Source organism: Penicillium pulvis (genome assembly GCF_028828015.1).
Source record: "Penicillium pulvis strain IBT 33274 chromosome Unknown contig_23_segment0_segment0, whole genome shotgun sequence".
NCBI classification, from domain to species: Eukaryota; Fungi; Ascomycota; class Eurotiomycetes; order Eurotiales; family Aspergillaceae; genus Penicillium; species Penicillium pulvis.
The window spans coordinates 3907566-3932123 of NW_026643075.1; the positions used below are offsets into that span (position 1 = coordinate 3907566).

Below are 24558 nucleotides of genomic sequence, written 5' to 3' on the forward strand. Positions count from 1 at the left end.
TAAGCGCAAGCGCATATGGCCTGTTAATAACAGACCCGAGGCTTTCATAGTGAGATTCCGTGGGCTGTTGACCGGAATTGGTTTTAGCTCCTGGCTCACTACCCATATGGAGTGTTCCGATTGTTGAGAAATGTATATGATAAAGTATCGTCTCGGGTGCCTCAAGCTGGGATGTCGGAAGCCTTCACATGGTGGTATTTGGAAACAACTTTCAGCTCGGTATCTCGTTCCTTAATTTTCTTGTCCATTGCTCGTTGAACCTGTTCCCTCTTCTTCTCGGCTTCCTCGATTTTCCTTTTCACTTCCTTTGCGGCCTGTTCTTGCGCCCTTAAAGCTGTCTCGCGCGTTGGGAAATCTTGGCGCAACTGGTCAAGCTCGGCCTGCACATCTTGCTCAACAATTGGCTGGCATGTGATTGGGTGATAGCGATACACTGGAAGTGGTTCTCCTGGTACTTGAATTTCAGGAAGATCGGGGTGAATTGGAGTGGTGCGTAGGGACGAATCAAGCGGAACAGCGGAGGCAGACTCGGACGGGGGAGAAAGAAGAGAAGCTTCTGTTTCAAGCATATTTGCAAGCTGATAAATTCAGATATGGAGCGTGGCTAGAGGAAATTCAGTGCAGCTTCTTGCTTTGGGGTAGGAAGGGTGGGAAGTAGAAGCAGAGCGCCGAGCTTCCGCGGCTCTGGAGATTCTGCTATAAATGCGCCTCACCGCCTTTATTCACGACGTATGCGGGGGATCAGATCTCCATGTACTTTCAGATGCGCAAAATCATTGGTTCCATTGAATTTTCCGCTTAATACTAAGTCAATCATCTAAGGCAGGTCCTCAGTGGACGCTGCTCTGCCTTTGTCGCTCAAGGTCAAGCAACGAAATCCCAACTGGAACACCGTCTTACCAATAGGGTGCATTGGGCTTGCTTGCATACATTGAGCCACCATGCAGGCCTTCGGTGCGTTTTCCCCTTGGATTCCCGGTTTTTTCCTTCGTCTACTGTACCATGTAGTGACCTTCTAACCATGTTGTGGAATTTAGTCCCGAAGACCAGAAGGGTAAGTCTGAGAAGCTTCAGATGGAATGCAAGTGCAGACTAACATATACCCTTAGCCCCGGTTTGAGCTTGTTTTAAGGGTATATTTCATTCACCCCGTTCTTGGCGCATCTTCATACTAAATCAGTACTAGATCATTGACATCAACAATGTTCCATTAGGAAATGGCACCGCGTGGGTAAAATGGCGTCTTCCATCCTCATCTGGTGCATCAGAAAGCCAGGGCCACACTGAGAAGGCACCTCTTGCGGATCACCGTGCATCTTGGAACTACGAGAAGACCTCTCTTGTGAGGATCACTATCGACAGGAATTCCATGCTGCAGGAGTGCGATATTAACTTCGAAGTCATTCAAGAGTTTCACTCATCGCCTACCAATGACAAGAATGTACTCGGCAAAATCAAACTCAACCTTTCGGAATACGTGGACAAGGTTGACGATGATGAAGGTGTGGTTAGAAGATACCTAATGTTTGACAGTAAAGTCAACAGCACTGTCAAGATTGGTATTGCTATGCACCAGGTCGAGGGAGATCGTAATTTCACAACGTATGTCTTCCCACATGGGCTATCCCTATTCAACAACTAATCATAATCAGGCCACCTTTGAAATCGGCCACAGTATTTGGAGGCATTGCAAGGATAGTGCATGCCGCAGAGCCCGGAGATGCAGACGAATCAGGCCACCTACCATCGATCAGCACCAAAACCAACGAAGCGGCAGATATGCAGGACATGTACCGACGAACCCTGGCAGCGTCTTGGATGTCTCGACCTTGCGACTTGCCAGCTGACAAGCTAATCGAGGAGCTGTTTGCCGGAAGCTCCTGCTGGAACAACGATGCCCATAATACAGCCGAGCCAGGAGATAGCCACTCGAGCACCTTTCTCAACGTAGAAGCAGCCGAGCGCCAAACTCGCTCAGGAAAAAGACTCTCCCCTAGCTTCGAACGGCGGCCCAAGAGCTCTATCAGCATTCACTCACACAGTAGTGGGAAGACCCCAGACTCTCTTTCTACCCTTGGGACTTCCCAAAAAGGCAGGGATTTGGAGCACAATCTCTATGATGGGAAAGGCAGAAGCTGGAAAAGCCGGAATGCCGAGCACGAATGCTCCGAGTTTGATGTTCGAGAGGATCTACGAAGTTGGGAATTCTCATCTAAAGAATAGATCTATGGAAGCTTGAATGATTCGAATTAATCAGGATAGACCCCAAACGTCATATCTAAGCTTGGGTATATTTTTGTACTTATACCACCCTCGTGAGCAATAAGATCCTTCAAAATAAAAAAGAATAAATACTGACATGTTGTTGATTGAGCATAGCTTCTCAGGTATTTTAAATAATCCACCAGCTGGCTTATGGAGTATAATGCAAGAAACCACATGAACAGAAATGTATCGGCTAGCGGAGCCATAATGTAGCAAACGCCCCCGGAATCCAGCCACGGAGAATTCAGCCCCACCGGGTATCGGGGACCCGAAGCCTGACCTTAACGTATAACTCTTCCTTCCCAACCACCGGCTGTCCCTGCCCGACTTATTTTTGGTCCTTAGTAACGGCTCTTTCAATCCGAAAAAGATTTATTCGTGGCCTTAGCATCTTCGTCCCCACCACCAGCGCCTCGTACTCATTTCTTGAGCTGTTGACCCCCTCCATTATGAAGATCATGCGCGTATAGTGATTCAAGTTTCCCGGCATGGACAAAACACAGGTTGCTAAGGTCAGCTCCAGATTGATAAAGTCTTTGCTTTCTCAAAACCTAACTAACTGCTGTTTATCTCGCAGGTTGATAATGTAACCTTGGCTCGCCGCGGCGAACAAGTTGACGGAACCCTCCACCTAACCCCTCACCACCTTATCTTCTCCCATTTCCCTCCCCTCTCCAGCGAGGACCAGGCCAAGGGTTTGACTATCAGACCGAAAGAGCTCTGGATCACCTACCCTATAATTGCTTTCGGCACCTTGCGACTGGCTCCCGCGGCCTCCCGCCAACTATCCTCTATCCGTCTTCGCTGCCGTGATTTCACGTTTGTCTGTTTTTATTTCGCCAACGAGCATAAAGCGCGTGAGGTGTTTGAAAGTATCAAACAATGGACTTGCAAGTCTGGTCGGCTGGACAAGCTCTATGCTTTTACCTACCAGCCACTGCTCGCCGAGAAGGAGTTTAATGGTTGGGAAATATACAACCCTCGTAAGGAGTGGATGCGCCAGGGTGTCTTAAAAGAAAGCTCTGGCTGGCGTATCTCAGACATCAATACTGATTACAGTGTATGTGCTTCGCTTGCGGTGATCTGCTATTCTTGCTAACGCGTTCTAAGTTCTCTCCAACATACCCTGCTCTGATTGCCGTACCCTCTTCTATCTCCGACAATACGATCAATTACGCAGGCCGATACCGTTCCAGGGCGAGAATCCCTGCACTTACATACTTTCATCCCGTAAACAATTGCACCATTACTCGAAGCTCGCAGCCCCTTGTTGGTGTGCGCCAGAACCGCAGTATTCAGGATGAGAAATTACTTGCCACTATCTTCTCAACTTCGCGATCGGAACGACCATTGGCCAGCTTTTCTCACCCTACTCTAGAGAACGAGCAATCAGACTCCAGCCATGGCAGTTCGGAGTGGAACGAGGCAGGCCCTGACATGTCAAATGCCGAGGATGTCAAGGACGATATGCTTGCCGCTGCTCGTGGAAACTCTGAAGATGAGCGCATGATATATGGTGCCCAACAGCAAAATCTCATCGTTGATGCACGTCCCACTGTGAATGCCTATGCAATGCAAGCTGTTGGTATGGGGTCCGAAAATATGGACAACTACAAGTTTGCCACTAAGGTATACCTGGGCATTGACAATATCCATGTCATGCGCGATTCTTTGAACAAGGTCGTTGATGCCTTGAAAGAGACTGATGTCACTCCCCTTGGTCCCAACCGGGACCAACTGGCGCGAAGCGGGTGGCTGAAGCATATTGCAGGCATTTTAGAAGGGGCTAAGGTGATTACCGGTCAAGTTGGACTACAACATTCTCATGTGTTGATTCACTGCTCCGATGGATGGGACAGAACAAGCCAACTTAGTGCCCTTAGCCAGGTATGTCTCGATCCATACTTCCGTACATTGGAAGGCTTTATGGTTTTGGTAGAGAAAGATTGGCTTTCCTTTGGTCATATGTTCCGGCACCGGTCCGGTCACCTGAACAGTGAAAAATGGTTCCAAATTGAAAATGAGAGAATCGGCGGTGACAACAATCGTGGATTTGAAAGCAGCGGCGCAGGGCAGGCCCTTGAGAATGCGTTCCGTAGCGCCAAGGGCTTCTTTGGCCGAGATAACAACAGTCGTGACTCGTTGCAAGAGTCCGATGGAGAGATGCTGAGTTATGACTCCGACACACCAACAAAGAAACCCAGTCCCAGTTCAGCTCCTCGCTCAATTGTGGCCGAGAAAGAAGTTACCAAAGTGAAAGAAACTAGCCCTGTTTTCCACCAATTCTTGGATGCGACATATCAGCTACTGCACCAATATCCAACTCGCTTCGAATTTAACGAGCGCTTCCTCCGCCGTCTGCTATACCATCTCTACTCTTGTCAGTTTGGAACATTTTTGTTCAACAACGAGAAAGAACGAGTGGAAACGAAAGCAAAAGAGCGCACTCGCAGTGTGTGGGATTGGTTCTTGGCCCGACGGGAGCAATTCATGAACCCACTATACGATCCAGAAGTTGATGACCACAAGCGTGGACAAGAACGACTGCTCTTCCCTCGCCCAAAAGATACACGCTGGTGGGCCGAGTCATTTGGTCGAGCAGATGAAGAAATGAATGGACCCAGACCTTCTGATGCATCGCCGGCAACTGGCTATGATAGCCCCGGTGCGGTTAGGACGCCCATCGTAACTGGCATTGAGACCGCACAGGACACCGTGACAACCGAAGCTTCTAGCACCAATGTTTCCAACGTTGCAGCGTCAGGACTGGCTGCAGTCACGTCAGGAATATCTAATCTTTCGATCCTTAAAAACCATCAATCCGAACCCAAAGGAGAAGAAAGCCTGAAAGAGGTGGAGGTGGAGATGCAATAAGAGAGGCAGTGGGTGGACATCTAGGATCTGATGTATCTTCCGATCACAGATCGCCTATGAATCATTTGAGAATAAGAAGCAAGACATATGGACATCTCTTCAAAATTCACATTCTCAAGGGCCTGGGCCCAGATGGAGGTTAATTTCTTCCGATTCTATGGGAACTGAAGAATTGAGCACATGAAACATTTCCATACTTCCAACCCGATAACGTCATGAATGCCTTGATGCCTAAATTTGTAAATCACTGGACACCCGATGGCTCAGGTGTCAACACTAGACCTGATCTGTGCTTTAATGTAAGCGAGGGTTGAGCCCTAGCCTAAACGGGCAATGGAAGCCCTACGCCCAAAAATCCCCACTAAATCAAACTCGCAACCGAGCGACCAACCTCTCGACCTCGACCACGCCCTCCCCCTCGTCGACACCCCCAATTCCACCAACCAGGAACGCAAAAATGGCCGCTGTCCAGGGAGCTATTTCCAAGCGCCGGAAGTTCGTCGCTGACGGTGTCTTCTACGCCGAGCTGAACGAGTTCTTCCAGCGCGAGTTGGCTGAGGAGGGATACTCCGGTGTCGAAGTCCGTGTTACTCCCACCGTCACCGACATCAGTACGTTCGCCCTTCGATTTTCCTTTTGTTGATGGATATTGGGTGGAATTTGAGATCTGCAAGAGCAAGGAATATCTGGAATTGCCGACATTGAAAAATTTAAAGATCACCATTTGGGGGACATATTCAGTGAAAATTGGGTTTCAATGCTAACGGATGGTGCTTCCTACAGTTGTCCGTGCCACCCACACCCAGGAGGTTCTCGGTGAGCAGGGTCGCCGCATCCGCGAGCTCACCTCCCTCATCCAGAAGCGTTTCAAGTTCCCCGAGAACTCCGTTTCCCTCTATGCCGCCAAGGTCCAGAACCGTGGTCTCTCCGCTGTCGCTCAGTGCGAGTCCCTCCGCTACAAGCTCCTGAACGGTCTTGCCGTCCGTCGTGCCTGTTACGGTGTCCTCCGCTTCATCATGGAGAGCGGTGCCAAGGGTTGTGAGGTTGTTGTTTCCGGAAAGCTCCGTGCTGCCCGTGCCAAGTCCATGAAGTTCACTGTACGTTTACACCGATCATGAGAAGATATATGGGTGGTAAAAGCTGCGTGTTGGGATTTGGCCTTTCGACCGATCAGATCGCGTCCAGGCCCAATGCGTGGTGGTTTTCCCATATGCGCTCCTCAGATCTCACAGTTGTCTGGGAATATTTTTCTAACATACACCAACAGGATGGTTTCATGATCCACTCCGGTCAGCCCGCCAAGGAGTTCATCGACTCCGCCACCCGCCACGTCCTCCTCCGCCAGGGTGTCCTTGGTATCAAGGTCAAGATCATGCGCGGCTCCGACCCCGAGGGCAAGTCCGGCCCCCAGAAGACCCTCCCCGACTCGGTCACTATCATCGAGCCCAAGGAGGAGCAGCCCGTCCTCCAGCCCATGAGCCAGGACTACGGTGCCAAGGCTGTTGCCGCCCAGCAGCTCGCTGAGCAGCAGCGTCTGGCCGAGCAGCAGGCTGCCGAGGCAGAGGGTGGTGCTGAGGCTTACGCCCAGGAGTAAATGTTTTTTTCTCATTAATCCTGGCTATTCCTTTTCTTTCTTCCTCTCCTAAACTAACCTCATACTCTCTACCTCACGCAATCAAAATTACATGAAGATTCAAGATTTTTTGCACTGAGCATATTCCATTGGCGTAATAGTCGTTTGCTGCTACATAGTATATAAATCCACGTATCTGCTACGAGAAATTGTTTCGCGGCATAGGGCAAATCAGCTTCCTGCGGATTCATGATCATCAACAATCATTATGCCGAGGTTCTCACGCATTTTCATGCATAGAAATTCTATCACAATATCGGGCAAGGGAGCAATTGAGATGATCCAGTTCTTGGTACACTATCCACTTTTCTGTTCAACAATTAGAAGTTACTATCAGTATAGTACTGTTGTTAAGATTTTTCATAGAATCCAATACTCTGTCATGATCCACATCTAGGTATCCACACAGCACACTAAAAATTTTCAGATATTTTCGTTCGTCGTCTTAATAGCTGACCACAAATGCATGAATCTGAGATTATGAAACAAAGTGTTGTTGTCTAGTAGCTAATCTTGGAAAATCTTATAGCACTTCTCTGTGACTTTATCTTTACATCAGATCAAAGCTTGAATTCCACGTGGGGTACTTGTCAAAAGAAGTGGGTCCATACATTACGTAGATTCAAGGTTGCATGCGCATGATTAAAGATTTCAAATGCTATTGGCGTTGGAATATTTCAAGGCTTCTCGAGTAGCATCTATGGATTGTATTTCTAAGACGGAATATAACGTGCAAAATAGGCTGAACTTCCAACATCTACGAAATTGCCCTCCACTGCTCAAAGCAAGGACTGAGTTAACATTGAAGCATATTGATTTTATTTTGGCATCTCTGTAGCTCTAATCGAAACAGGGCGTATCAAAAATAAGAGCACTCCTCATCATGTCATCAGCTGCGTCAGTCTTCACAGGATATAGCTATATTTAACCTAAAGGAAAGGCTCGATGTTGATCTCCAGGGTGCTGACGGGGTACTTAAGCTCGTACTTCTCCAGCACGGTAGGATGAAGGATACCAAAGGTACCAATGACGTGTTCCTTGTCACCAATACGGGCGTGGATGGTTGCGGCATGGCCGGCGAAGTAGGTGGGGTCTGTACAAGAGTACGTTAGCATTTTATTAATGGGTGCTTGGTGCATTAACAACTTACCATCCAGCTCCTTGATCCAGTACTGCGCAGCACCAGAAGCAGCGTTATCGAGACCCTCCTCGCCGATGATGAAGGCGCTGCGCATCATGGCCATCACACGATCCAAGAGACCGTGCACAATCTCGAATCCACTGGTCTTTCCGTACCAAGCAGCGGCAAAGTGGCGCTCGTTGCGACTCTTGCGCTCCAGAGTCAGGTCCTTGAAGGCGACATCGCTGACCTCGAAGACCTTCATGGGCACACTGTGGCCCTTGTTCTCTCGGATGGTCTTGAGGAGACCAGGAAGCAGACTGGTGCGGACAATCTGGAACTCCAGAGTCTTGGGGTTGGCCAGCTTGACGGCGGTGGTGCCATCGTCTTTGCGGTTCAACCAGGCAAAGTTCTCATCGTGCGAGCACAGGATCAGAGGGAGAACCTCAGACCAACCGGCCATGGCGGCCTCCATACGGATGATATCGGTCAGCTTGTTGACGGGGAGTGGCTGGGCCACGGTGCCAGATTTGCTGGGGAACGAGCGGGGGAGGTTGTTGAAGCCGTAAGCGATGGCGACATCTTCCATAATGTCGCACTGGTGAAGGACATCGGCACGGGTCGGGGGAATCTCGACCTCGACGATGTCTGGCTTGGTGGCAGAAGGCTTGGCCCGGAAGGCCATCTTGGACAGTCGGGTGCTGATGTCCTCCGCAGTGAGGTTCAGGCCACAGCATTGGTTGATGTAAGAGACCTCGGCCTCGGCGGTGCGGGGAGAAAGGTCGGGGGTGATGCGAGTCTCGTTGTTGTGCTCGGAGACAATCTTGATGGGCTCGATACTGTACATCACATCAGTGTATATCCATGGGTCCCTATGGGATTCCACTTACGTGAATGGCTCCGAAGTGTATTGAGAGAACATGGTGACCATCATACGGTTCACGATCTCGAGCTTTGTTCGGTCAAGCGCAGTGATCTCAATGAAAACATTGGTGGTGTTCACGGAAATTTTGGAGTGGTCGCCGTTAATAATGGGGGGCAAGGAGCAGACAGTCCGCTTCGAATCGTAGATGACGGGGTACACAGGGGAATCGCGGATAATGTGCAGGAATTTACCCAACTGTTGGTGTTTCTGTTGCGCAGCATGAATGAGCATCTGGGGAATACCAAAAGTTTGAAAACCTGTCATACCTCGTAGAAATTCATCATTTCCTCGCCATTCATCTCCTGGGTCTGGTTCAACGGGGTGAACTTGATGTCCTTGGGAGGGAGAGCCTCGTAAGTGAAAGGCCCTTGAACGGTATCCAAATCATGGGTACCGATTGAAACGAGGGTTCGTTGACGGGCCAAGTTCTGGTGAAGCTTGTCCTGGAGAGCGATGAAGGACTCGTAGCGAGCCGTGTCGAACTTGACATTTCGTAGGATAGCACCGGAGACGTAGGGGCGAATTTGAGTGGTCTATTACGGCAAATTAGTAGGTAAATCACTAGAGAGCATCACCAAGAGTACCTACCTCTTCCTTGACGATAATCTCCTGGAGCTGGCCGTTCGGGGGCGGAACCAACTTATACTCGGGCAAGGGTTTCCGGCCCAAGAAGATATTGAGCATCAATTGGATGCCCTCGAAGCACAGCAAATCATATCTTTAATATGTCTTAGTCTTCTCTTCATTGTGTTCTTGTAGGACCGAACATACCGGTTGGCGGGGATTTCAATCTTAAGCTGCGGGGGCTCCTGCACGCCGTTGACGATGGGTCGGTCGGAATTGGTGGTCTGTAGTTTCTCAGTCGCATATTCCCCATTCAAGTGATATCGGAGAGGATCATACGTCTTCGTCAAGTTCGATACCTAAAAGAACTGGTCAGCGCAATGCCCCGCAAGAGTTTATCGATGGGACTGACTCACCAAACTCGAAGCACAACTCATCGAATTCCTCTGTGGTATATCTATAGAGTTGCACAGAATCAGTTTAAACAATTCAAAGAAAACAAGTTTTTTGAAAGAATGACATACTCCCGGCCCAACTCCTTGAAGAGAGCGGCCTTGTCGACCGAGATAGTGGGCATGGCGGGGGAAGTTCGCTATGCGATGCGACACAAAATCTGGCAGCGAGAAAACTTTTATGTTAGCGGAGAAAGGTATATGGAATATTCAGAGGAAACAGTATTACCCGTTCACCTGTAAATTCGGGAGTAACGTACCAATTCCGAGTCACCAAAGGGAACACTTAGCGAGGAGAGAGATATGATAATGACTCCGAAACAGAAATTCTACGCGCAAGCCACCACCGCCACATTATGTCCCCCCTCTTTTGTGACATGCTGTATGGTATTGTCACATTTCCATGAAATCTGACCTCATAGTGTGGGTTCACGGCACAAACTGGCCCGTGCCATATGGTATGTAATTTACACCCAGCCGCAGTGTTTGATCGCTGAAAGCTCAGAGGGAATCAAATCGGTGGAAAACATTCAACGAAAAAATACCCAAGGCTTTTCCAAGATTTCCAACGCATTACAAACTAGGTTTGGGTGATAGACTATACATCACATCTCAATTGTCTGGTGTGTCCTCATCTCCCGCATTTTCCCTGCTTATTGCTGCTTCACTCCATCCAAATTAGTGGTCTGCGGCCCAAAACCCCACGAAACCTCGCTCCGGCCGCTCTCTCTCCAACTACCACTCTCCCCTTCCTATTTTCGATCCACCCCGCGTCAAAACTAACCTGCCTTTGGACTCCTCAGTGTCTTGAGTTCATGCCGTCATCCTTCCTTTGATCACCATTAATTTCTACTTCGCTGGGTCGAACCAACCCGCCCCCGATATCAACCCTGCTCTCAGGACTGGGACCTCCCGCCCCGACTCCCCGACACGCCACCTAATACACAATCTACACCGATATCCGTGATGGAGGGCCAAAACGAGAACGATGAGCTTTACCCTATCGCGGTGCTCATTGATGAGCTGAAGGTATCTCAAGGATGATCTCTATGCTTTCCCCCCTCCCTCCGCCGGTGGAGGGGTGAGTCTGAATGTGTCAAAGCTCACATCTCAATCTCCTAGCACGATGATGTCCTCCTCCGCCTCAATGCTATCCACCGTCTATCTACCATTGCTCTTGCTCTCGGCCCCGAAAGAACCCGAGAGGAGCTCATTCCATTCCTGGACGGTTCGTTCCCATCTACCGACCCCTGCCCATCTTGCATGCGCCTAACAGAGATCATCTCTAGACTCCGTGGAGGATGAAGACGAGGTTTTGACCGCACTCAGCGAAGAGCTAGGCAACTTCACAGAGTACGTCGGAGGGCCGGAACACGCGCACGTGCTCCTGTCTCCGTTGGAGAACCTGGCGGCGATTGAGGAGCCTTTGGTTCGGGAAAAGGTTGGTGGAGATAAATTTAGGGGCTTGGTGAACATGTTGCTGATTGATAATGCAGGCTGTCGAGTCTCTCAACAAGGTTTGTGAGCAGTTGTCTGAGAGCCAAGTTGAAGAACACTTTGTCCCCTTGGTTCTCCATCTCTCCAAAGCCGACTGGTTCACCTCCAAGGTCTCAGCAACTGGCCTGTACTGCACACCATACAAGAAAGCTACCGCAACAACGCAGCAGAGCCTTAGACAGCACTTCGGTGCTCTCGTACACGATGAGACCCCCATGGTGCGGCGGCAAGCGGCGAACAACTTGGCCAAGTTCGTCAAGGAGATGCAAACCCCCGTCGTTATCGATGAAATGATACCCCTCTTCCAATATCTCGCAAGCGATGACCAGGACAGCGTTCGCTTGCTGACTGTCGACATTCTCATCGCCATCGCGGAGGAAATTCCCAAGGAACAGCAGCCCAGCCACGGCGTGCTGCTGACTTCGCTGCGGAATTTGTTTGAGGATAAGAGTTGGAGGGTCCGGTACATGGTCGCCGATAGATATGAGAAGGTTGGCGCCCCACATACGGACATGTTGGAGTTTCTTGCATTCGGTACTAATGTTTTACCAGATCGCTAAAGCAGTGCACGAAGAAGTTATCACACGCGATATGGTGCCCGCATTCGTGAAGCTTCTGAAGGATACTGAGGCCGAGGTCCGTACGGCGGTCGCTGGCCAGATTCCTGGTATGTTGTCAGAACCTTTCTTTGCCTCGTGACAGCTATTGACATTTTGGTTAGGCTTCTGCAGCTTGATTGACCGCGACACCCTGCTCAACGAGATCATGACCAGCGTAGAGGATCTTGTTTCCGATCAATCTCAGCATGTTCGGGCTTCTCTCGGAACTCAAATCAGCGGTCTTGCGCCCATTCTTGGAAAGGAAGAGTATGTTTCAATACGCCCCATTTCAAATGGCCATCACTTACTCATCTGTCCCTTAGAACCATTGCCCATCTTCTACCCATGTTCCTTTCAATGCTCAAGGATGACTTCCCTGATGTTCGCCTTCACATCATCTCCAAGCTTGAGCAAGTTAACAAAGGTAATACTAATATTCTAATGTCACTTTCGAAGCTTGATCTAACATTGTTTTAGTTATTGGCATTGATCTACTCTCTCAATCTCTGCTCCCCGCTATTGTTCAGCTGGCTGAGGATAAGCAATGGCGCGTGCGTCTTGCCATCATTGAATACATTCCCCTTCTGGCGAGCCAATTGGGAGTTAAATTCTTTGATGAGCAGTTGAGCGATCTGTGCATGGGCTGGCTAGGCGACACAGTCTTCTCGATCCGAGAGGCTGCCACTCAAAACCTGAAGAAACTTACAGAGGTCTTTGGTGTAGAGTGGTCTAAGGAGTCTATTATTCCCAAGGTGGTCGCCATGGGACAGCACCCCAACTACCTTTACCGGATGACAACATGCTTTGCTATTTCTGTGAGTTCCACATTCTTCACCCGATTGCCACTCGTGCTAATTTATACAGACTCTTGCCCCAGTTGTCACCCTTGATATCATCGAAGAATCCATTCTCCCCATTCTTGACCGACTGGTGGCGGATGAGATCCCTAACATCCGTTTCAACGTTGCCAAATCTTACGCCGTTCTTATTGATACCTTGCGCCGCCTTCCAGCTGACAAAACCCTGGTTGAGGTAGAGAAGTCGGGAGAGACCGTCACTCCTTCACCCCACAGCCAAGAGCTCATTCAGCAAAAGGTTATGCCCAGTTTGGAGAAGCTCCAGGAGGATGACGATGTTGATGTCCGATACTTCGCCACCACCGCGGGTGCTGACCCGGAGGAGGCCATGCAGACCTCCCCTTGAGGGACATAACAGGGAAATTGTGGCTTCCCATGCAAATTTACTCTCTTGCGAGAACTCCCAGTGCGCAAAGAAATAACGCAAAGACCATTGTGGTTCCTGGGCATGGACATCCTGTCAGCTTAGAGAATAGCCAGCTTTGTGGGATGATATGTCTTGATGGCGTTTTTCTTTTTAATGTAGAGGTTTTTTTGATCCATACATAACGGTCTATGCCGGTCCGAGGTAGTCATAAAAGCAACGACGACAGTATTAATTTTTGCTCGGCTGATCCGACCCTATTATCCATTAGAGGCTAGCACTTGGTCTAGAAACTAGCTACCGACTCACTCTGCTGCTAATTGCCTCCAGGACTAGGACGGCTCAAAGATCTTCGCACCTCTCCTTTCATGCGGCAATAAAAATATCTACTAAGCCTCTTTACATGTAATCCGATTCACCAGGAATATACATATCAATTCTGGTCCTAGGCGTTGACTATGTGGTCCAGTAAGCTAGAGTGACGGACGAGTCAAATCACATCATTTGTCAGCGGGCCAGGGACGGCGTCGCCCTAAATCCGTTGCACGCGTAAGTCGATGACACCTGGTCAGTACCTTCAACAAAGCTCAGTTGCAAGCGTTTACACAGTCGATCAGACACCAAGAAAACATCACTACAGATCGCACACCAGATTTCCCCTCCAGCATGTCGATGTCCCGCTAATTTCGAGTTGTCTTCGGATCCGCGGGTTCTAAATTATACAGCATCATCTTCAATCAGCACTTCATTTTATTGAACTATTAGTCGAGAGATCAACCCTCAATTCGTGTCTCAACAAAGAATACAATTTGGCTTACGATATGGAAACTCCTTGGCCATGGCATTTCGTGACTCTTTCTGAAGAGGAGAAGCTCCATCGCAGGGAGCTGCTGGATATACGGGGTGCATTTGCGCAATGGTCCATCATGATAGTCATCGTTCTCCTTCGAGTCATCTATCAAACCCAGAAAACCTTGTCTGAGATGCAAAGCGGGGCGAAAACAACTCGAGGACCCGTCTCATGGTTGGATCGACCTCTGGTCGCTGGGTGGCTCGAAACTCGGAGGCAGTATGCTGTGTGTGGCCTTTGGCTATCATGGTTAGTTGGCCTCTGCGTATGGAATAGCGGTGATGGTATGTTTGCTCTTTTCCTTCTTTTCTTTTCTTTTATAGTCCTTGTCAACAGCAGCTTACCTCCCGCAGATTACCTTCACTTGACCAAGGCGCTAGGCCATGTTGCTCTCTCTCAGATTCCCTTGCAGGTATTGATGTCGCCTGCAGCATACATATCCACCTCCAAGCCATCTGCATCATCTATCTTTTCCTTCATTACCTCTGTTCCTCAAAGTACCGTTACCCCGTACCACCGGCTCTTTGGCCGTATGGTTATCTCGCCTTTGATTTTTGGACATGCCAGTCTCTACCTCTTGTTCTTTGTGCAAAATAGCCACCCTGAGTTTGGCACGCTTTTGGCGAAGCGAGTGTATGACTTCGATGTGCAGTGTGGTCTTCTAGCGCTGTCTACGGCCGTCGCTTTGTTACTCTTCGTCCGGCCTCGTGGTACCACTCAGAAGGGAGCAGCTCGCGACCGGGCGGCCGCAGCTCGGTCTGTACAGGATCGGCGGCGGACTTTCTATCTGGTACATGTTTCGTTGGTTGTTCTGTTATCTGTCGCAGTTTACTTCCATGTTGCCCAAGCGCAAAAGTATATGGTTCAATCGTTTGGTGCCTTTGTGTTGAACGGGGTGGGTTCTTGGGTGGCTATACGGTTGGAAGCTCGAGTATAGTGCTTGTTGAGAATTTGTCTCGGTTGGTATATACTGTGGATCATTACAATTCTTTGAAGGTTTCATGGCTCTATGTTTGGACCACCGTCAAGTCTGCCGCCACGGGCTGCTCCCAGCCCCGACATTGCCCAAGAACAGATAACACAGGAGTATACCGGGGGTGTCATAGACTGTGGGTGTATAGGGAAAACTGGGCTCGACTGTTGACCCAGGTAATTAAAAACATACATGTTCGACTGTATTTCTCGAACGAGCTCCGCTTCCAAGATTCCAAGGTTTTTGCACCAAGGGAAAAATAACTAAGCGAGATGCAGTCTAGTCTCAATTTGAGGTCTTTAACAAGGACCAGGCCATCTGTACCTAGGTAAATGAATTATGTATTTTGCTATTGTTTCTGTGTCTAGAATAGGATAAATAATCAGTACATACAAATCTCCAGGGCTCGTCTCAATTCTAGATCTTTCAGCCCTGCACAACGGTGGTATCTTTACCCGATGTATGAACTTGCCTCCTACGCTTGAGGCAAATTTGCCCATGAGATCTTTGAAAGCTGGACAAAGGAAATATAGAACACAAACCTTGATAATCACAGCCTTATAGGTTAAAAAAGCTTGCGCTGACATGGTACGTGGACAATTATGTCAAGCGTCTTGGCAAGTGCCCCGGTTTTTTTAAGTAGGTTTGGCCAACCTGGCCAGCCTGGACACCTCCAGAATGTAAATGGATCCCTCTCCCTAGACCCTTTTTTCCTTGTCTTTAACCCCCCTCTCAAGTTAATTACCTCCCCCCCTCCTTCATGCCTTCTCCAGATGGCAGGATGCGACCCCAACGTCTGATCATCCTACTCGCGGTCGTTCTGCTCGCGTGCTTCTCTCTCGTTTACCTCCGGCCTCCGAAAACAACCCCCCAGCCGCCAGTAGAACTCCCTCCCCCCGAACCGATTAAGCACCCTCAACTCCATGCGGGCCAAACATCGTACACCCCTGAGAAGATTCATCCGATCGCCAATCTAGTCGACAATGCCGAGCAACACTTTGCTCATGTGCAGTCGCGCCAGTCCGCCACCCTGGCTGAGGCGGTTGAGGAGTACAAGCGTCGCTACAAAATGCACCCGCCACCCAACTTCGACAAGTGGTTCCAGTTTGCTAAGGCCAAGGGCGTGCAGTTGGTTGATGAATTCGATTCTATATACCACTCCTTGCTCCCTTTCTGGGCTTTGAAGCCGGCAACCATCCGTGAACGCGCCCGTGAGACTCTGGGTTTCGACAACGCAGTCTTGGGCGTCCTGATCCGCGATGGCAAGGTGACTTTGACTGAAGGAGGTGGCGATGGTCGGAAATGGCAGCGCGATGCCACAGCTGGTATGATGGCCGATTTCGTCAAGTACCTACCCGATATGGACTTGGTCTTCAACACCCACGATGAGCCTCGCGTCGTGATCCCCGGGGATGACCTCCACCGTCTTGTACAGACCGCTACTGACTATGTGATTCCCGCTGCTTTCAATGGTGATCCCCCCATAAAAGTGTGGTCACCACGCGCCCCGGACCTGAACAAGGGAGATCGTATCGATGAGGTGCGCACGACTCGTTTCAACCGTTTCGCGCATCAGCCCACATGGACCAACTCGCGCATCTCCTGCCCTGTCGATAGCCCTGCAAGATCGCTCGATGACGACGTGGCCGATAATGGTGACCCATATGCGTATGGAGAACTGGGCTTTATTTACAACACTACCGCATTCTCTGATATCTGCCACACTCCGTCCCTCCGACACACTTACGGATTCTTTGACCGCCCGAACGCCTTTGATGTCGTCCACGACTTGTTCCCTATCTTTTCGCAGAGCAAAATCTCCAGCTTTCAGGACATTCTTTACCCCAGTCCTTGGTACTGGGCCGATAAGGTGCCCTACGACCAGAAAAAGGATTTCAACTGGGAAGCGAAAACGGATCGGATGTATTGGCGTGGATCTACGACCGGTGGTTTCTCGCGTGCAGGTGGCTGGCGCCGCCAACACCGTCAACAATTTGTCGACAATGTCAACTCCCTCGGTACAACCAAGATCCTCGCCCGCCAACCGGATAATTTGTGGGCCGCGCAGGAGGTGAAGCAGGAGCAATTTCGGGATGCATTCGATGTCAAATTTACCTTCATTGGGCAGTGTGACCCGGACGATTGCCATGCCCAAGAGGAATATTTTGAAGTCGTCAAGGCAGCTGGCCAGCAGGACGCATGGGCGCACAAATACCTGGTTGATGTGGATGGAAATGCCTTCAGTGGACGCTTCTATGCTTTCCTTCATAGCAACAGCTTTGTCTACAAAATCGCCATTTTCCGCGAGTGGCACGATGAGTGGCTCAAGCCTTGGGTGCACTATGCGCCACTCAGCTTGAAAGGAAATGAGTATACAGAAACTATGCGGTACTTCTTGTCCGAGGAAGATGGCAGGAAAACAGCGCCAAGAATCGCAGCTCAGGGGCAGGATTGGGCCCAGAAAGTGTTGCGGAATGAGGACCTGGAGGTCTGGTTCTTCCGTTTGCTTCTAGAGTAAGTTGTACCCCCCCCCCCCCCCATTGTTCTTGTCGATCCTGAACTAACTTGATGATAGATACGGCCGTCTTGTGGACGACAACCGAGATAGACTCGGATTCTCGCTGTGAGCTGCATAGCATCCTCCAACCTCCCTTCTTCCAAGACATCGCTTCTGTATATACCCTAATTTCCCACCCAGTCCCGCATGCTGAATCGAGACAGCCTCGCGCGGGAACTCGACGAGATAACGGCCTTTTCTTTGTTGTCTTCAATGTTCTAGATGTTATTCCCCCTTTTATTTCGTCACGTCGCTACCCCCCATCATGTGTTAATACCCTTTTCGATGTTGTTTTACTCATAATATTTGCTTCCACCTGGGGTCTTTTTGGTCCCGCCTGATACACTTGTTTTTTTTTTATCTGATTGCATGTGAAGATGGACTTGGCGTTTCCTGGGAGGATCCGATCCATTGAGGCGGATATCACTGTATTTCACCAAAATTCTGGAAAAACATTCTTATCCAAGCGAATTGCATACTTGACCTGTTGATTGTAATCCAGATAAATAATGTGTAAATAGGGTTTTCGTTGGCTGATTGCCAGGTGGAGACCTAAGGTGGATGATTAATGAACCCGAGGCCGAGGTTTCCCCTCTGGCGTGAGCTTTATTTGATAATGCTGTGTCACCCTGAAACTCTCCGCAGACATTTCTTTCACCTTTGTCTATGAGCAATTGCTAGTTTTCGCACCAGGATGGCAAGCTTCCTGATCAGGGGTACCATCTGGATGGTAGCCTACACCTATGGATTTATTTCTTTGGTCTTGTATGGCCTCCTAACAGCCCGATTAGGTCTATTTTTCAAAAAGCCCACTGAAAAGGATCAGCTGGAGCTCCAACTTGGTATGTGCTATCTGGCTTTCTATTATTTCTCACCAGAATTTCTTCTAATTTGGCACAGCTCATGACCGCCTGTGGAATCTGTCTAAGGACTATGCTGGACTCTCCCATTACTTCCTGACTCTCCCTACTGGGTTTAAGTTCCATTTCCTCAGCAATGATGTCCCCAATTCCAAGGAGGTGCTGGCTTCCAGCAAGCCTTTGGTTATATTTATCCATGGTTTCCCAGACAGTTGGGCTGTGTGGCGACACATTGCTAGCAACCTGGACTTGCAAAAATCTGCTACTTTGGTAGCAATTGACATGCCTGGTTACGGTGGTACCCAAGGCGTCAAGAAATACAATGGGACAAACGTCCTCGAAAACATGGCGCAGCTTATTATCAACCTGCGAATCCAATACGGCGTTGACAGTGCTACGGAAACGAGCAAGAAGAGAACTATCATTGTCGCCCATGATTGGGGCTGCGTTGTCGCGATGAGACTAGCAGCTGAAGCACCATCACTGGCTGATCGTTTCCTCCTGAGCAATGGCCCATTAGTAAGTAGTCCCGAAGCCAATCCTTGTCGCCTACTGTGTAACCCCAGCTAATTTGCTACCCAGATGAGCCTTATTAGTTCAAATATCCGCCGTATGCTTTCTGCTGCGCGGAAGATGCTCAACGATGCATGGAATTCTCCACTCAATGCTCGCGTGCCGTTGTGCCAGGCATGGCAGACCCTAGCTCCCGTGAGGTATCAGCTAAAAATGTCGGGATATATCTTCGTGATGCAGCTTCCCGTCCCCTTCTCCCGCTTCTTCCTGACAGGCGGCAACCAAGCATTCATGAAGATGATTCACATCGGTTCGCACGGCAGTGCGAAACCTACTTCTGAAGATCTGGCGAATTCCATGGCTAGCAGCATGGGTCCCTCTCTGGAAGAGTCCAAGACCGAGACCGTAGATGGCGGGACATACCCAAATACTGTTCGCTTCGACTCCAAGTTTGCCAACGTGATGAACCTTGCCGGCTACTACCGGGACGGTGCGTCAGTCAGTTATTGGAAAAAATCTCCAGAGACTGTGGTTGCTTTGGATAAGCTCGCAAACGGAAAGGAGCCCCAGGGAGCCAAGGGAGCTCTTAAGGCCCCCTCGACCATATTTTGGGGTAAAAAAGACATTGCGCTACACACTGCCATCTGTCTGGATGGCATGTCGGATTTTATCCCCAAGAACAGCCAGGTCGTCCTGCTCCCCAAGTCGGGACATTTCACACCCATTGAGCTAGAAAGTCGCGTGGCTCTAACGACGGCGATTCAATGGGCCATTGCGGGCGAGCAAGGCGATATCGGCGCTGCGTTGAGTAAGTCCAGCGTGGAAGTCATTGCCCAGAAGTAATTTCGAGCGAAACATACCTATATGGGTATCTTGGCCCCTGGGTATGCCTATAAATACCGTGGCCGTTATCCGGAGCTTTTTGTATCACCATGCAGCGTCTGGTACCGGTGGCGTCCCGCCTAACCCCCTGGCAACCATCCCAACCAACCCCCGGCTCCGAATGGGAAGCCCAATTTACCAGCAAAAACTAGTTGATGCACCCCCCTTTCTGTGCGAAACATCCCAACCTGCAAGTTGTGAGCAAATTGAACAATTCAGATGTCGGTTTGAATTAATTTGGAGTAATTGGAAGAACGTAGCGCGGGATCAACCTTGGAAGTCTCGTGTTGCAACTGCTATAACCTTGGAAGTGGAGCTACTGAACGCGGGTGCTAAAGCTCGGATCACCCGTGTCAGCAAGTGGAGATTCTTCCCCGAAATCCACTTTCCCCTCGATCGCTAGCTCTCAGAAGTTCAACATTTCCCCTCTTTACTTTCATCTCTCAAGATTGGAAATCTCTTCATTTACCATTTACCATTTACCCCTGATTGCCACATCGACTGATAGTCACCTTGCACGACTTCCCGGACAGAATGCTGCGGCGCTTGTGAGAGCAAGTCGTTTTCGTTTTCTTCGAACCTGCGTCCGGTTCAGGTACCACAGTCTCTGTGGTCCGCTAGCTTGTTGAGCAGCGGGACCAGTCCAAACTGTCATTGGGGACAACTTCACCCAAGATAAATATAACCGTGGGCCAACGAGGGTTTCTTTTGCTCGGTCTCTTCCCTCACAATTGCGCGCGTGCTACCTGCTTCCAAGTGTTGGGTCACGTTGAGCCAAGCTTGTCGTCATGGGTTCCGAACAGAGCGGCGTTTATTGCACGGTCAGTAACGCCCCCTTTTGTCCGATGAGTTGGACGAAAAGAGAAATGAAGCTTACCTCGTTCTTGTAGCTGCTGTTGAGCGATAACTATTTGCCCGGTAAGAAGCTAGCATGCTCCACCTTGAAGCTTGTAACCTGACTTGAGCTTCGTCTAGGTGCTATGGTACTGGCGCATTCGTTGCGCGATAATGGAACATCAGCAAAGCTGGTTGCGCTCTTTACACCAAACACACTGAGGTCAGAGACGGTCAATGAGCTTCGGGTATGTTCTATTATCATCATTTTCGTCCGATTCGATTTTAACATATCCACGTGCCCTAGACGGTCTACGACGAACTCATCCCGGTCCATTCAATCGTGAATGGCAAACCCGCAAACCTATGGCTAATGGACCGACCCGATCTGATTGCGACCTTCACAAAAATCGAGCTTTGGCGCCTCACACAGTACGAGCGGATCGTCTATATCGACTGTGACGTCGTGTCTCTTCGTGCACCAGACGAGCTCTTCTCACTGGACGAGAACTTTGCCGCCGCGCCCGATGTAGGCTGGCCAGATTGTTTTAATAGTGGGCTCATGGTTCTTCGCCCTAATATGCAGGACTATTATTCTCTGAAGGCACTGGCTGAACGCGGCATTAGCTTTGATGGAGCCGATCAAGGATTGTTGAACATGCACTTCCGAGATTGGCATAGGCTGAGCTTCACGTATAACTGCACGCCCAGTGCAAACTATCAGTACATCCCTGCATACAAGCATTTTCAGAGTACGATCAGCTTGATTCACTTCATTGGTTCGCAAAAGCCGTGGAACATGCCCCGGCAGGTAGTTCCGCTTGACTCGCCATACAACCAGCTACTGAACAAGTGGTGGTCGGTCTATGATAGACATTATCACTCGCCCTTTGTGAGTATTGTGCTTCAGTTGGCGAGCCTAGCTAATGGTAGAATCAGGTTTCCTACTCGCAATCAAAAAGCGCTCCACAGGCTTCACAAGGTTCGGGCTATCCACAGGCTACTCATTCTGCAGACCAGTCAGAATCACTCAGAACCCATCATGATCATGAGCATTGGCCAGAACCTCATCATTTCCCCCATGCCGAGAATCACAATGTGCCTGGTCAGGTATTATCGGAGGCTATGCAAGCGCATAATGAACAGCAGCACCATGGCCACCATGCAGCGACCCAGGATTCTATTGCGACCCAGATGCCAGTCTTGAGTGCAGTTCCGCAGTATGTTCGCGGAGAAGAACAGTATTCGACGTTCATACCGCCCGTTCCCTATGCTCCCGCGCCGGTAATTCATGGGCACCATGAATCCTACGAAGCTCACCCAGAAGCCCAGCAAACGCAGCATGATCATGATCAGCACCACGATCAGCACCACGATCAACAACACGATCAACAACACGATCAGCACCACGATCACCAGCATCCCCATCAGCAGCAGCACCACCACCACGATCACCAGCACCAACACTCCCAATCGTCTGACCAAGCTGAAGCTCACATCCATCACCCTCAACCCGTTTCACCTTCCGCAGTGGTGCAGAATTGGCAACAAGCCCCCTCGCCTGAGCCAGAACATTTCCAGGCGCCAAAGGCAGAATGGGATGCCTCCCGGTAAGGCTTGGCTTTTTGTTTCCCAGTTATTCATCCGAAGGCGACTCGCTGATACAATATAGAGAACCACCACCGCTCAATACTAGGCCCGAAGGTATTAGCCTGGAGCAGAAGACATACACTATGTCCGAGGACACCGCGCTGTTTCAACCACCTCCATCGTATCCTGAAGCCCCCAAAAACATGTACTACCAAGTCCCCGAATCCAAGCCCGAGCCCGAAAGGGTTACAAAGATCTTCCCTTGGGAAAATCACGCGCCCAAGCCGACCAGAGTCTTCACAGAGCCATCTGTTCCTCGTTCACCGTCTCCAGAACCGCCCATACCTATGCTTTCGCAACAGGCTGACCCTATTCCTCTTGAACCGGCTCAATCCGAATCCACTCAATTCGAACCTCAGCCTTTCCCACCCCAAGCAGCATTCGAGCCTTCTGCACAAACCTACGAACAATACTCTCGTTCCAATGCCTGGGACGAAGACCTGGAAATTCAGCGCTACATGGATTCCCTTCAACAAACTCGCCGGGGAAAGCCTCAGGTAATATCAGGCTCTGTGGAGGCTGACTCAAGCCATAGCCGGAGTACCAGTATGAGCACAAGCAACTTCTCAACAGCTTCCACAGCCACTACAGTCGGTACATCCGCTGGACACCGACCAGGCATGAAACTGACCGATTTCCCCACGGAAGTCGAACGGCCAAGTCTCCCGGTGACACCGGCGCCGATCCATCGAATGCGGGGCCTGGAGAGCGACGACGATACATCCACCCTACCTGCCGCAGAGGGAGTTCCAAACCAGGAAGAATGGGTGGGTGTCACGGTTGATGCGTTCTCTCACCTCCTCCGGGCCACTTACTTATTATGGCGATCTACAGAACCCCCTGATGCAGCTCGAAGAGCTCCGCCGTCGACAGTCCGCAGCTTGGGAGGATCAAGAAGTCTTTTCTAGGGAGCTTTCTGAACCTCAAGATTCTAAACCTCGGGAATCCGGGTCCTAATCTGCTACGGGTTACTAAGGGACGGACAGCAGTCCAGCAACGATTTCTTTACTTCATTTCTGCGATTCGATTGGTTTGAATATGCATGCCCGCTACGTCATTAATCTTGTTGAAAATCTTCGTACCGAGGCTTTGAATTTTGTTTGTGCGCATACTTAGTCTGACACGCGTTTCCATCGCACTTTGTACATTGCATTTGCATACATTAGGTAGTGACCGCATCAATCTACTGGAATGAACCGCGTCTCCATACGGCTCTTCAGCCCCACCTGTCATGCAACGAAAAGGCAATTTCAGCCGGCATATCAATTTGTCAGTAAAGTCGGTCATTCAATTGTTGAGATCGCGTCTATCAGCAGCGCTACGCGTCCGGCCCAAACATCAAGTGTGCGATTCATCCGACATCCGAGATTGGACCCCACCAGACCGTGTGGTAAGTGACCTTCCTAATCCGGTAGTGCAGGTACCGAGTGGATTCGCCACCGTCTGGAAAGCTCGGAAGCTCGAAAATGCCCAAGGGACCCCCGGACGCAAGACCAATAGCATACTGGGAAAAAAAATAAGCAAGAGGCTTATCTTGTGCCCTACATAATGTGTTAACCTAAATTCTCGGGTGAACCGGTGAGAGAAAAGGTTGAAGATCTGGGTCGACCACGCGGAGTAAATGTCAACCATGCGAAAGGCCTAGATTCGTATTCTACACAAACTTTTTTTGTTTCGCCTCGAAAACTTTGTATGAAGTCTATATATTTGGAAGGGAAATTTGTGTTCATGCAGAATTTTCCATCGATTTGAAGCCTGTAAGGTGAAATTTGGTGGAGGAAGAAATTATGTAAAAAGATTATGATGCCAAGAGAGATTATGCCAAGCATGGGGACAACATGCAATGCGGGCGATCTTACGCGTGAATCTCGGAGTGTGAGTGTCCAAGTCCGAAGTCCCGCTAGGAAGAAAATACAACCGACCCGGCACGACTCACTTCCTGAACGGTTCCTGGCCGAGCCACACCGGTGAACAATAAGGAACAACTTGAAGAAAAAAATCAATTTGTCACAGTCCATGGAAAATATGCATTCGCATAGTTAGCAGTCTACAATATAGAACGGAAATACATTTGCCTCCGCATAACCATCTAACAATCATACGAGCACTGTACCTGCATAGCGCGGCTGGGAGCCGCCCAGGGTAAGATCATTGCAGAAAACTTTATTAGTCAAGGTTAACGAAGCCGCCCCGCTGATTGGTGAGCCAGCCGATTCTCGGCCCGGTATCAATCCATCAACCAACCATGTTCCAACACGGAATGTTCGGTGGATCTTCGATAGGCTTCCG

The 24558-nt window shown here is 49.8% G+C and overlaps 10 protein-coding genes across 10 annotated transcripts; 8 read left to right on the forward strand and 2 right to left on the reverse strand.

Moving 5' to 3' along the window:
* Positions 1-161: 161 nt before the first annotated feature.
* Positions 162-569, reverse strand: N7503_005744 (uncharacterized protein; the record flags this gene model as incomplete). Its single annotated transcript, XM_057065291.1, has 1 exon — positions 162-569. The coding sequence occupies one exon, from the start codon at positions 567-569 to the stop codon at positions 162-164; it is 408 nt and encodes a 135-aa protein (XP_056923034.1).
* A 372-nt stretch (positions 570-941) lies between these two features.
* On the forward strand, positions 942-2223 carry N7503_005745 (N-terminal C2 domain-containing protein; the record flags this gene model as incomplete). The annotated part of the gene is made up of 5 exons (XM_057065292.1): positions 942-954; positions 1038-1054; positions 1110-1133; positions 1187-1602; positions 1653-2223. 5 exons carry the CDS (start codon positions 942-944, stop codon positions 2221-2223), a joined length of 1041 nt encoding a protein of 346 aa, XP_056923035.1.
* Positions 2224-2753: 530 nt separating this feature from the next.
* N7503_005746 (phosphatidylinositol-3-phosphatase YMR1) lies at positions 2754-5139 on the forward strand (the record flags this gene model as incomplete). The annotated part of the gene is made up of 3 exons (XM_057065293.1): positions 2754-2777; positions 2843-3325; positions 3376-5139. The coding sequence occupies 3 exons, from the start codon at positions 2754-2756 to the stop codon at positions 5137-5139; spliced, it is 2271 nt and encodes a 756-aa protein (XP_056923036.1).
* A 457-nt stretch (positions 5140-5596) lies between these two features.
* N7503_005747 (40S ribosomal protein uS3) lies at positions 5597-6733 on the forward strand (the record flags this gene model as incomplete). Its single annotated transcript, XM_057065294.1, has 3 exons — positions 5597-5750; positions 5923-6236; positions 6407-6733. 3 exons carry the CDS (start codon positions 5597-5599, stop codon positions 6731-6733), a joined length of 795 nt encoding a protein of 264 aa, XP_056923037.1.
* A 968-nt stretch (positions 6734-7701) lies between these two features.
* Positions 7702-9958, reverse strand: N7503_005748 (phenylalanine--tRNA ligase subunit beta; the record flags this gene model as incomplete). The annotated part of the gene is made up of 9 exons (XM_057065295.1): positions 7702-7865; positions 7923-8731; positions 8783-9024; positions 9084-9350; positions 9406-9535; positions 9589-9665; positions 9721-9740; positions 9798-9838; positions 9906-9958. 9 exons carry the CDS (start codon positions 9956-9958, stop codon positions 7702-7704), a joined length of 1803 nt encoding a protein of 600 aa, XP_056923038.1.
* An 841-nt stretch (positions 9959-10799) lies between these two features.
* Positions 10800-13132, forward strand: N7503_005749 (protein phosphatase 2A structural subunit TPD3; the record flags this gene model as incomplete). Its single annotated transcript, XM_057065296.1, has 9 exons — positions 10800-10862; positions 10956-11061; positions 11123-11274; positions 11330-11821; positions 11883-11997; positions 12052-12196; positions 12253-12353; positions 12407-12744; positions 12794-13132. The coding sequence occupies 9 exons, from the start codon at positions 10800-10802 to the stop codon at positions 13130-13132; spliced, it is 1851 nt and encodes a 616-aa protein (XP_056923039.1).
* An 839-nt stretch (positions 13133-13971) lies between these two features.
* N7503_005750 (ferric reductase-like transmembrane domain-containing protein) lies at positions 13972-14937 on the forward strand (the record flags this gene model as incomplete). The annotated part of the gene is made up of 2 exons (XM_057065297.1): positions 13972-14284; positions 14324-14937. 2 exons carry the CDS (start codon positions 13972-13974, stop codon positions 14935-14937), a joined length of 927 nt encoding a protein of 308 aa, XP_056923040.1.
* An 817-nt stretch (positions 14938-15754) lies between these two features.
* On the forward strand, positions 15755-17600 carry N7503_005751 (putative capsule-associated protein CAP1; the record flags this gene model as incomplete). Its single annotated transcript, XM_057065298.1, has 2 exons — positions 15755-17487; positions 17549-17600. 2 exons carry the CDS (start codon positions 15755-15757, stop codon positions 17598-17600), a joined length of 1785 nt encoding a protein of 594 aa, XP_056923041.1.
* Positions 17601-18224: 624 nt separating this feature from the next.
* On the forward strand, positions 18225-19746 carry N7503_005752 (alpha/beta fold hydrolase; the record flags this gene model as incomplete). Its single annotated transcript, XM_057065299.1, has 3 exons — positions 18225-18372; positions 18431-18909; positions 18973-19746. 3 exons carry the CDS (start codon positions 18225-18227, stop codon positions 19744-19746), a joined length of 1401 nt encoding a protein of 466 aa, XP_056923042.1.
* Positions 19747-20559: 813 nt separating this feature from the next.
* On the forward strand, positions 20560-23177 carry N7503_005753 (uncharacterized protein; the record flags this gene model as incomplete). Its single annotated transcript, XM_057065300.1, has 6 exons — positions 20560-20606; positions 20676-20703; positions 20761-20867; positions 20927-21511; positions 21559-22229; positions 22292-23177. The coding sequence occupies exons 1-6, from the start codon at positions 20574-20576 to the stop codon at positions 23175-23177; spliced, it is 2310 nt and encodes a 769-aa protein (XP_056923043.1). The 5' UTR covers positions 20560-20573.
* Positions 23178-24558: the final 1381 nt, after the last annotated feature.